The 12208-nt window shown below is 38.1% G+C and overlaps 1 protein-coding gene across 1 annotated transcript in view; it reads left to right on the top strand.

The window, feature by feature from the left end:
- Positions 1–12208, top strand: part of LOC124615362 (dnaJ homolog subfamily C member 13) — a 361181-nt gene that overhangs the window by 201331 nt on the left and 147642 nt on the right. Inside the window, exon 22 of the mRNA XM_047143178.1 lies at positions 8816–9007. Coding sequence (XP_046999134.1) covers positions 8816–9007 — 192 coding nt within the window. The remainder of the gene's footprint in view (positions 1–8815; positions 9008–12208) is intronic.

Consider the following 12208-nt stretch of genomic DNA (forward strand, 5'->3'; position numbering starts at 1 on the left):
TATGTAAAAGACTGACAGTAAATCAGTGTTTGACTAATCATCACAGTGCTCTTTGGGGACTGGTTATTTGTGTATTTGTAGAAGCAACAATTCAAATTAAGAGTGAAGTTTTTAAGTTTAACACTTTAAAGTAGTTATAATGATAAGCATGATTGAACCTGACATTCACTCCAATACAGGCTTTGAGCACTGAATAGTTTAACTTTGTTTCACATAATAAAGACAACTCTTTTTAAAATTTCATTATTTTCACCCCAGTAAATCCTCTGAATGAGACTTTATTTGATGCTTATGAAATGAAACAGGGGGCAGGGAAGCGCTTTTGTGCAGGTAATAATTGAACTCATTCCACACAGGCGAGAGTGAGCTTGGTTTTACAAAACTAAAACACTTAACTTCACTTAGTTGTTCTGTGAACAACTTCACTGTAAGATGTAACACTTATTGTCAAAATACTAGAATACTAAAGTCACTTTAGTGAGCACTTTTATTCCTTTATTGGAAATACTACAGAATTCCAGCAACTGGAGCAATTAATGCAGTTAGCTCTGCCCAGTAGATCAGAATCCGTATATGCTGCTGCTATATTTTTGTAATTAGCCAACAATCATTCCAGGCCACTTCTTAATATCAATTTCATTATTATAACAACTGGCTTTTAAATCAATTTAAAATATTTGGATAACATTATATGCAATGATGGCATAACATTGTAACATATTTGGTGCCCCCAAGTAGCGTTTCAAATAACAGGACATTAGAGGCTTTCTCCATATACTGAGTCCATGACTGAGTTTGCAAGGTCATGTAGGTACATTGCGTCTGGGTTAAGCCAATCACTGAGTATGTGACCGTGGAATTCCATCAAACTGTGGGATGCTGATGTCAACATTTTACGCACTGTTATATGTTTCACAGATTTTGTATCAGGTTAAAGTCAGGTATTTCGCTCGCCAATTGATGTGGTAGAATGGAGGAGTGTTCGGAAAACCAGTCACATATTCTTCCTGCCTGATTATAACACAAATATGGTGAAAAAAACAGTGAAGTGAAAAATAAGTGATGTGCACTGCAGATTATTAAGCCTTTTTATCACCTAACTGGTGGTCTTAGAGGCTTATGCTCAGTACCTACTGGATACTGCTGCAAATTGGTATGTAGGCTTCTACTTCCACACTATACACAAACTGGTACTGATTTAACCGTTTTGGTTACACAAAGATAACATGGATGGTATGAAATTAAAGTCCCTAACTCCATTTTGCATTTAAGCCCTGTATCTTCACTGATTATCTGGAAGTGTTTCAACTCACCTGGTGTCTTCTATAGACATCTCTTTAATGCTGTTTGTAGATACTGATGTCCCCATTGCATTCTTCTTCTCAGCAGGTCGCGATTTCATTGCTCCTTTATTGAATGGCGCAAGGACAAACAGTGATGCAAAATCAGATTACAGATTGTGACTAAGCTTAAAAAAAGGGACAGACATACTTAGAATACCACAAATACCTCTCCAAATTTATTCAGACTTTGCCATGAAAAACCTGCTGACACATGGAGCCAGTAAAAATAAATTTTGAAACTTGGAATTTCCTGAATACCATGGATAAAGTCACATTGCACGCAATATGCTTTAGCATTTAGTTTATATATCTTCTTGTAATATATGAAACATTTCAGTGTCACTCAGTGTCCTATCAGTTACAACAAGTCTTTGCATCTTTAAGCCCTGATCGCGACTCCTGCAGATGCTTAAACACAGTTTCTTACCTGCCTGCTTCTGCTCGCTTCTGATTGGTCTATTTCAAGATGTAATACAAGTTCATATTAATTAAAATTCCTAACGTTCCCCATAAAAATTATTAAAGTTGTAAAATATTAAGTAATCATTCTCAGTACAAGCAAGACCACTGGTATGGTTGGAAGTTAAAATTTAGTAGTAATCTGTAAAAGCAATCTGTGATCGATGTACAGCTTTTCTGAACAGTTACTACCCCTTGCTCCAGCATAGGAAGCCTCCTGAATGTCCAGTGTTCCTACACCACGTGACCATCTGGCATCACATGGTGTGAGCTACTGATGTAGCTTCACTTTGTACACTGCTCCCTATAATGTAATGTACTAATAAAAGTGGGCCCCAATGTGACATAAATGCCACTTGATGAACTCGGCTGTTGTCATCTTGAAAAGTAGGAGCATCAATAGCATACTAATCATGTAGATGTTGACTGAAAGGCAACACTCGATCATTGAGATTGTTTCCATAAACATGCTTTCATGTTAGTGGTCACTTCAGTGTACAGACCCAATTCTTGACAAGAAAAACACCCCCAAAACATGACAGACCCACCTCCAACTTGAAGCTGATCTTGCACATGTTCAGAACTAAATGATTCATTTGGCTTTCAGTAAATTCAACAACTTGCGTTATTTGAATGTATCCAGAAAATGATTCTTCATGTCTCATTACGTTCTGCCAGTCAGCTGCTGTCCATGTTTGCTTATTTCTAGCCCACTGAAGATGTGCGACTTTATGTGCCTGTGCTAGCAGTGGCCTCTTGTAAGATGAAGGACTCCAAATCTTTATTGCATACAGTCCCTACCACAATGTTATATCACTGTCATGTAGGGATGGACCTTGATCCACTTCCTGTGTCAAGTCCTGGGGATTTGGAAGCAATTTTAATTCATAAGCAGTAGAATGCATCTGTGGTTTCTCTCTGTCAGGATGTTTTTCAGGCCACAATTCTGACATTGTGTTTTGTGGCCATGTGTGTGACACCATCCCCTGTGAAACACCAACAAATCCAGCAACTTCCTACACTGTATGGCCACTGGCACAGCCAAACATGATTGCCCTCATTTGTCACTCTGTCACATCCTTACCTTTACCCACTTATATGTACAATGGTTGCTTGAAACATAAATGTGTCTCTGATCACATCTTCCTTATGCATATAGTGAGGCAGTGCATGAGCGGTTGAGCACGTGACTCAACTGCTAAGCCATCTGCAAATGCTTAACAACTCACCCTTGTGTACCCACTGAGATGACAAATTTTTTGTCCAATGAGCTTAACTATTGCTAGGGGATAGTAGCTTACACCACTGTCCACATCAGGTGTATATTCTTCAGTTAATTATTATGACTACTGCTAGATGGTATGGCCATGCACAAATCTACCATCTACACCTGTATCTGTGTTGATGCAATTTACCTATATTCACAAACATAGAAAAATGAAACTTAACAGTGAAGATAGGTTGATGAAGATAAGAAGTGCATTGTTACTACAGTATAGTAAGTTGTGTGGTTTCAGGTAATAAATGCACCATGCCTTGTAATCTTTCTATGAGTTCTGCTTAAGTTTTAAAAGATAGTCAGTGTTGCAACACTTATAACTGATTACAAGTTTTTGCCTTATCTGCGCATCTTAACAGATTTTGCATACAGATTTTTTTTTCCAATCCAGACAAGTTACCCTTAAAATCCATTTAAGAATGAATTGGGAATGGTCTATATTGAAACCACACTGGTGGTGGTGGTGGTGGTGGTGTGAGTAAAGAGGGTGGGAGGAGGGCTGGGAGAGTGAGAGGGAGAGTTGGCAGGGAGATTCATGTTAGGATCACTGTGAAGTTGAATGGCAACTATATTACTTCAATAGTGTAATGTACTTCCATCAGTTTAATTCACCCATTGTTGTATAGAATTGTTTGAGGCTACTATTGTTTGTTACCAAGTGACGCAAAGGCTCACATTCATACATAATGTAAATGCTTCCACCACTTTGGGTGTGTATATGCATCCTGCTACACCATTCCTCAGGTCTTGTGGACGGGTATATGTGAGTCACTTGGATTTTCCTGCAGTACTGCGGACATCTGAATGCATCCTGAGCTGCCGACCTGTCACTACTGCGGACGAGTTACTTCCGTATCTCCATGAATAAAAATGTCTTGAGTGTTTATCATGCAACAAATGTGCTTCATTGTGTGCTGTCATTTGCAGAAAAACCACATTTCAATATATTGAATCATTTGTGTGGTGTGATGATGGTAATGACAAAACAGTTCGCAATGCACAAGGACGTGAATGTGTGGGTCACATGTGACCGTCCTTTGTATATAAACACAGTAACTCAAGAATGGAATGAGATGTCCTTCTGCTCCAGTTTTAAATAAAATCTTGATATTTTATCTACAAGGTGATTATAATTAAAGTTAAACTTTCAAAACACTGTAGAAATAACACCACTGGTCAGTATGATGTCAACTTGCAATGAAATTTTATCGGAGAAGGGGGCAATATGGCAGAAGAAAAAAAATACTGTGAAAATTGATCACTAGATGGTGCTGTATGTGTCAGAATATGTAAACGAAAACATCTGTCATGTGCACAACCCATTGAAGTTGGTATAAACATGCCGGGTACACGGCTATGTGGCTTTTCCTCCTTTCGCATCTGTGACGTTCACCATCACTGTCTCAAAGCAGGATCATTCTCGAATGATGACTGTGCACCCATCTCTCTGCAGAAGTTCTAGACATGGAAGGGTTTGAAAGAAGGCTTGGTCCAATGACTGCTGTGGGTCTAGAGAAAATGATTCAGAAATTTGAAAAGACAGGTTCTTTTGGTGTGCAACCTCCTAGAGGGAGGAAACGAATTGATTCAACGTCATTAGAAGTAGTGGACACAGCAATGCAGGAGGAGACAAGTGGTGGTGTGCAAACATGTAGTGCACGGAGAATTGTGCGAACATTGGATATACTCGTGAGCACGTTGCATAAAATACTATGAAACACCCTTCTTTGCTATCCATTCAAAATTACCCACATGCATCAGTTGCTTCCTGCTGACCTGCCAGCAAGAGAGAGCTGTGCTTTAGAATTTCTTGCTCGCATGGAAGTGAAAAATGATTGACTGTGGAAGATTTTGTGGGCAGACAAAACCTACTTCCATCTGACATCTTGTCAGTACACAGAATTGTTGAACATGGCCAGCGGAAAATCCACATGCAAATCAACCAACACCACTTCATCCTGAAATGGTCACTTTGTGGTGTGGGTTTACTGCATCATGTAGTAGACCACTATTAAATTATGATGCTTACAGCGCCATCTATTGCTACATTTTGTAACTATTTATTTTTCTTCTGCCATATGTTTTACCCATTCTCCGATAATATTCTGTTGCAATTTGATGTCATTCTGAGCAGTGGTGGTGTTTCTGCAGTGGTTTGAAAGTTTAACTTTAATTATAATCACCCTGTACATCTCATTCACTGCACTGTATGAGCTAAAATCAACCATATGCAAAGTTTATGCAGGGGGTTTTTACCTCTGCGAACTCTTTAAAATTTCATGTAATATTTTGCTTAGTTTCATGCAGTGTGATAACAAAAAGAAATTAAATTCTTTATCATGTGAAAATATCAGACTGTAAGATGTGCAAAAATCAAATTTTTACACCGATGGGTATCGAAAAATCGGATGATAAGTTTTTCATATTGGCCAGAACACCATCTCTCGGTACAGTCACCACCATTTGGTGAGCAGCACACCTATTTTTCAGCATAATTTCCATTAAAGGCCTTACTATACCTTACTGGGAGGGTCTGTATGCCTGCATGGTACCACATATGGTCACTTCAGAGCCAACGTCTTGCTACATCAGTAACCTCCTTACCATCCGCTTTCTGCTTCCCTTGGAGTGCGTCCTTCATTGAGCCAAACAGATGGAAGGTGGAAAGTGTGAGATCCAGGTTGTAGGGTAGAGAGAAAGAACAATACAGTGAAGTTTCTTGAGCTCCTCTGGGGTGCACAGTCTTGCTTTGTCACAGTGAAGGAGAAGTTTGATGCATTTTGGTGGTAATGAACATGTTAAAATTGTTTTATCAATGTCCTGAGGCTAGCACAACACATTTCAGAGTTGGTCATTGCACCATAAGGGAGGACACAAAACAGAAAAACACCTTCAAAGTCCTAGGAGACCATTGCCATGACTTTTCCGCTAGAGGTGCCTCTTTGAACTTTTTCTTCGGAGGAGAGGTGGTGTGGCACCATTCCATGGACTGCCATATTGCTTGAGATACAAAGTGATGAACCCATGTTTCATCACCTGTAATAATTAAAGATGAAAGATTGTCATGATCAGCCTCGTAACTTTCAAGCAAGTCTGTAAAATGGTCCTTCACTGCTGTTTATGGTCTACTGCTAGGCAGTGAGGAACCCTATGGGCACACACCTTTGAATACCCCACCTGGTGGACGAGTGTGTCAGCACTACCAACAGAGACGTCCAGTTGTGCAGTGAGGTATTTGATTCTGATCCATCAGTCACATCCAATGAGAGTGTCCGCATGTTCCAACATTGCAGAAGTAACAGCTGTGTGTGGCCAGCTGGCAAGTGTGACATCAGACAGGTTTTCGCCACCTTGTTGCGCTGAGGACAGTTGCGTCACCCGATGACTCTCAATGGTTTTGTTCACTGTCAGGTCTCTGTAGACAATCTAGAAGTGCCTTTATTCTGGTTTTCTACCCAGTAGCAGCTCTCTGCTTGGAACATACCTCCTTTATAGATGCCATTTTGAAGGCTATGTATAGCGCTGCCACCAGTCAGAACTTAGTGAAACTATAGGGGGTGAAACGGGATTATTCCACAATGCCCCACAGCAAGTTCCACATTTTTTCAACTTCAATTATCTGAGGAAAAAATCTTGCATAAATTGCTGAACATCCCTCATAGTATCTTAGAAACAGTCAGTTGTAACACAAGCAGCAAATTGCTTATTCGACAGCTAGTTCATTAGTGCAGCAATTTACTGGATACAATTTGAAGATGATTGAAGAAAAGGAAAGTATCTTCCACCCCTGATCATCAATCCAGAAAGTAGAGAATTCATGGTATTACAGTTGATGTGAAAGTATGACAGTTTTTTTTTATTAAAAATTTTATGATTTGTTAACAATATCCCAAGAATTGTCTGTGCAGGATTTCTTATTTTTATTGTCATTATTGTGAGGTATTAACTTGTTGTTAGAATACTGTGTTTCTTTCTTCATTTTTTTCTTCCCCAATTCCTGGATTTTAGCAGCAGTTTGGTAAAGTGTTGAAGAAATAATGTTGATTTCAAGACTGTTTTTTCAATAAGAGTTACTGTTTTCCTCAATATAGTTCTTTACAGGTGTACACAACAAAATACAGTTAATTTGACAGTGTAAACAATAAAAGGATGGCAAAATAAAACTAGCCTGGAAAATATTTGTAAGACTGATGTGGCACTGACCTTGTTAATGAACAATCGCAGAAAATACAGGAAATAATTATTTCAGTGCACTAATCAGTTGCCGTCTCATGTCGGCACATGCATGTATCCCATGTGCTCTGTGTCTGAGGACTTTGTTGTGTCATTACATTTGAACAAGATGAGCAGACATGTTTAGTGACCAGCAGAATGCAACAAAAATTGGTGCTTACAATAAAACGGCTGGTGTCCATTGTTGACCATTATGTGAAGCACAATTCATAGAAAATGGCCACAAAAATGTTTGCAGAAGAGCCTAAGACTGGCAGTATTTTGGCAAAACCTCCAGCAAAGTATGCAATGCAATACTTACTGGCAAAATTGCTCAAAACTTGTCATGTAGTGAATAAAAATCATTACTGTCAGAAAAGACTTTTGAACATCAGAAAATATTGCTTGAGTGACGGAAAGCCAGGAACAAAGTTCGATAAAATCTAAACACCATTTGTCTTTGCAAGTGGGAATTAAGAGATCGTCATGTCAAAACATTGCTAAACAGGACCTGCATCTCTGTTCTTACGAAATTTACTGTTGTGCAGGAGTTAGTGTCTTGAACAACTTTCACATGTTGATTTCTGCTTGTGGTCCTTGGATCAAGTGCAGTCAGGACTTTTGGACCCCCAGTGTTTTATTTCTTCAAAAGAGTCTTGGTTCAGCTTGCCTGGTTACATGAACTCACAGAACACATGCCATTATGCATAAGAAAATTTCCATCAGCACTTTGAAGAGATGTTGCTTTGTCTCAAGATGGGCGTTTTGTGCGCTATGTCTGGCATCCGCTAAACAACACAATTCTTTCTCCAGACTGTTAATGCTTGCTATTATGTCCAGAAACTTTTGAATCCATATGTAGGTCAACTCACAGAAGATGAATGACTGTGTGTATATTTTCAGCAAGATGGAGCAACAGCACAAATTGCCTTGAGAACCTTATGACAAGTCCATGAGTTGAGTTTGTTTGGTGAGGAGAGGACACCTAGATTAGGTGACTAAGGTGGCCAGGAGATTGCACTTCCTGCTCTCTTCCTGTGTGGCAAATTGGAGGGTGTGGTGTACTCAAATAATCTTAACATGCCTAAAGAGCTAAAACACAACATTGAGAATGCTATTGTTTCTATCAATCAGGCAGAGCTGCTGTGTGTTTCTCGCAGTTTGATAAATTGAGCACATCTCTGCATTGACATTATGGCGGCATCTTCTGTGATGTTCATTAATGGGGCCAGTTGTTGTTTGCCCACCTTGTACTGTAGATGTAAGGACCTATTTACAGTCACTCAAACAAGAACGATTTAGATATAACAGCAATTTAATTCCCTACAGTGCAGCTCACCAGTTAGTCCTTATTCTCTTTCAACTTTCGTTTTTAAAGCTAGATTGCGGAGATTTTTTATGCAAGTTTAATTTTAAGACGGTGCTAAATAAAATTTTATTAAAATAAGAGATGAGGAAAAACTGATTTATGCCACCAGAGTGATAATTTTTTTTCCAACTAATGAAAGTAACTCTTCTGCAGGTGAAGCTTTTGAAGGATGTACTAGAAGCTTGGAAGAAAGAAGTGGAAAAAAAGCCACCTGTTATGTCAATTGATGATGCGTATGAAGCATTAGATCTGCCAAGGGGAAAGCACCATGATGAGTCTATGGTTAGGAAAGCGTATTACAAACTTGCCCAACAGTATCACCCCGATAAGAACCCAGAAGGGAGGGTAAGTTGGTAGATTCATTTGTTGACATTCTAAGACTGTAAATTAAGAAATGCTCAGCATATCTATTACACATAATTTTGTTTTGGTTTTTTATATATTTTGTTTGGAAAAAATATTTCTTTTTGTTATGTTGGCAACTCTGCTTGTAGTGATATGTTTTGTCTTTGTAGTCCAGAATTTCCTGTTCTTCCTTGATAATTTTTATTGAAGGATGGTCATTTGATGGAAACAAAAATTCCGTAAAAATTTTTGGGATTATGGAGCATGTGTAAATAAAATTATCTTAATCAACAAAAACATGTGGAAATATTTGCTAGTTACAAGGTTTATTTTAGTGCACCTGCAGCTGTAGAAGTGTTAGCATATGCATGTTTGCAGTTATTGCCATTTAGTGACAACATCCTCTACTTTGGTTCCATTCCATATAAAAATGAACTGTTTGTCATTTGGGCTCATTAGGATGAGGGGAAGAGGTTCCCCCAGATCTTCAAAAAGGGAAAAATTCATAAAAATAACTTGATTAAATATTCATACTTCGACCAATGTAGGCAATTTGTTACCTTCAGTCTCTTTAATTGAATTGTTCTGATGTCACAGACCACCACCACAGATTGGGTGACATGACAGATCAGTGACACCAAGACAGGTAGAGAGATGGCATAGCAAGCAGAGCCATTGCCTTTTATGACACAACCCAAACCCTCCAAATAATCTTTCATGTTTTTGAATGAAGATGGCAGTCTTAGCTAGAATGACGTCATCATTGTCAGTTCATTTATGGAAGAAAATATATTTTCTTGGTCTTTACTCCCATGAAATAATTGAAAGCCAGTTACTGGCTGTCAAACTAACTTCAAAGGTTTCCTTCCGCAATTAGCAATTGTATAAATTGACTGTGTGTCGAAGAGAGAGACCATCTATGAAAAAGGAGAAGGTATATATGGAAAAATTGGATTACAGCACAGGATCTGAGAAACTGTGTACCAAAATTACACGTTTCATGTTAACAACAGAGGAACTAAAACATGTGCTGGAAGTTGTTGGACTTTGATAATCAGAAGGAAACAGATTTTGCTCTAAAAATTGCGATATTTTTGACATAACACATGCTAATGCTATGAATATCATTACTGCTGAAGAAGATATTGTTTTTAACCAACCAACAGATGGAAAGATGGCCAGGGTTCATGCATGGAGTTGATTACCAGATACTTCAGAAATAGAGAAAATCATTTGAGTGAGCAGAGGCAGTTCGGAAGATGTGGAAGTGAAACAGTTAAGAAATTCAGCAGTTCAATAAATCAGTTATTTATGAATTTATGACATGATTATTAATACATAAAAACATTTGAAAAGGAAGAAAAACCCCCAATTCAGTCAGTGCTGTTAATGTCACCCATATTTTGGTCATTTAACTTGCTATTGTTCAAGTCTGTCTTACCATTTTTTTCTCAGACCGATTTGCCGAATTGGTGATGTCAAGTTCCAGTAATGTTGAATCCCTAATTATTTGATTTTGATGAATCTACAGGAACATCAAATGATAATACCATCTCAAAAATTCCATCTTCACAAGTAAAATAAGAGAAAGGGATGTCAAGCAACAATGATTCCAAAGTATCTTTTGATGTCCCAGGGACTGGCTTTCACACTAGATGAATGGTGAAAGCCAATTATTCCTTGAAAATGTTTGTGTTCCATGATGAAGTTGACTGAGTTCGATATTTGTATTTTCCTTGCCAGTGTGTGTCGAAGTCCATTCTGCAGACTAGGCACAATATATGGATTTTAGCATTCTTTTGTAGCTTTATGAAAATCACGTGGTCCATTATGGTATCTCGCATGTGGCTATACATGAACTCAAAACTTATTTATGGTACCTGAATCTTGATTCTGTCACCTCTTTGTTCTTTAATTCTCATTTCCCTTGTAAGTTAAAGATGAAAATTGTCAGTGCACTGAATCATAAAGTGGAGCCTTCAGACAAAAATATTAAAAGGATTCCAGTAAGGCTTGATCAAATCCTAGAAATTATTGACATAAAGGGATCAAACAGTTTGTGTTGAATAAAACAGATCTATTTTTGCCAGTGAACACGACTGACAAGTTCCTCAAGACAGATCCTTCACAGTGACATGAAAATCATTCCATTAGTGCACTGGAACTAGTGAATAAACTGAAATTTAAGAATGATATGCTAGACAAAATAATCAAGCTTGTGGAGGATTAGACTGAATTACTTACAAAAAAACTAGCAACAGAAGCAATATGTGCTTCAAGCTGTATAAGAGCAGCACCGAATGTTCTCAGTGCATAAAAAAAGAGACTTTATGAAAGAATAAACATTTATAAGACAATTCAATTTTCCATTTTATTTGCTTCGTAAATGTCTTATATAGTTGTGTTTTAAATTTAGTTGTTTGGAGTTAGTACAACAAACTTAATAATTGAATTGCTAGTGGTTCGTTAATCAGAGACTTCAGTGTAACATTTTTTTGAGATAAAAATAAATAATACTTTTATGCGTGAATTGTTTTTTTTCCTTTCTTCTTCCCCTCGGACACCCCCCTCCCATACCATATCCATTCCTTGACCCCAAATGTAAGGACCCAGAAGCGTGGCTACCCATTTTTATTTGGAGCCCAAATTACATACAAATCAATTTTTTGTGCAGTGAAACAAAAGAAACAATCAAACATACTAAGTACAGGAAACAATCCTAACTTCTTGACCTACTAGTTACTTCCTCAGGGAGGAAAGAGGGATAGATTGGGTGAAGTTAAAAAGGGACATCACTTAGGTTCCAGACTCTCATCTTAATGCCTGTGTGACCTGCCCTTCCTTTTTAACTTTCCGATCCTATCTCTGTTTCTCCCATGAGGTTCTGGGATGGCTTTCAGGGGTTTCAGCTAATCTTGTTACACATATGACCTACTATCTGGAAAAAATAATGCTGTGGGATAGCAAACCCATAACACTCCTGAGGATGGTGGAAGGGACTAGGACTGGATGCAGATGATGTGTAAGCATAGGTCTGGAATACTTTAAGAAATTGCAGCTGAACAAGGTATACATTTGCCTTACTGTCTCAGGTAAAATACTATGTGGGGGACACACACGACTAGCATCAATGAGAGTGGAGGTTGGAGTAGTGTTTTATGATAAATTAGCTTTCAAATAATTGCCAAAAGATTTTGCTTT

This window comes from Schistocerca americana, chromosome 5 (assembly GCF_021461395.2).
Source record: "Schistocerca americana isolate TAMUIC-IGC-003095 chromosome 5, iqSchAmer2.1, whole genome shotgun sequence".
Lineage (NCBI taxonomy): Eukaryota > Metazoa > Arthropoda > Insecta > Orthoptera > Acrididae > Schistocerca > Schistocerca americana.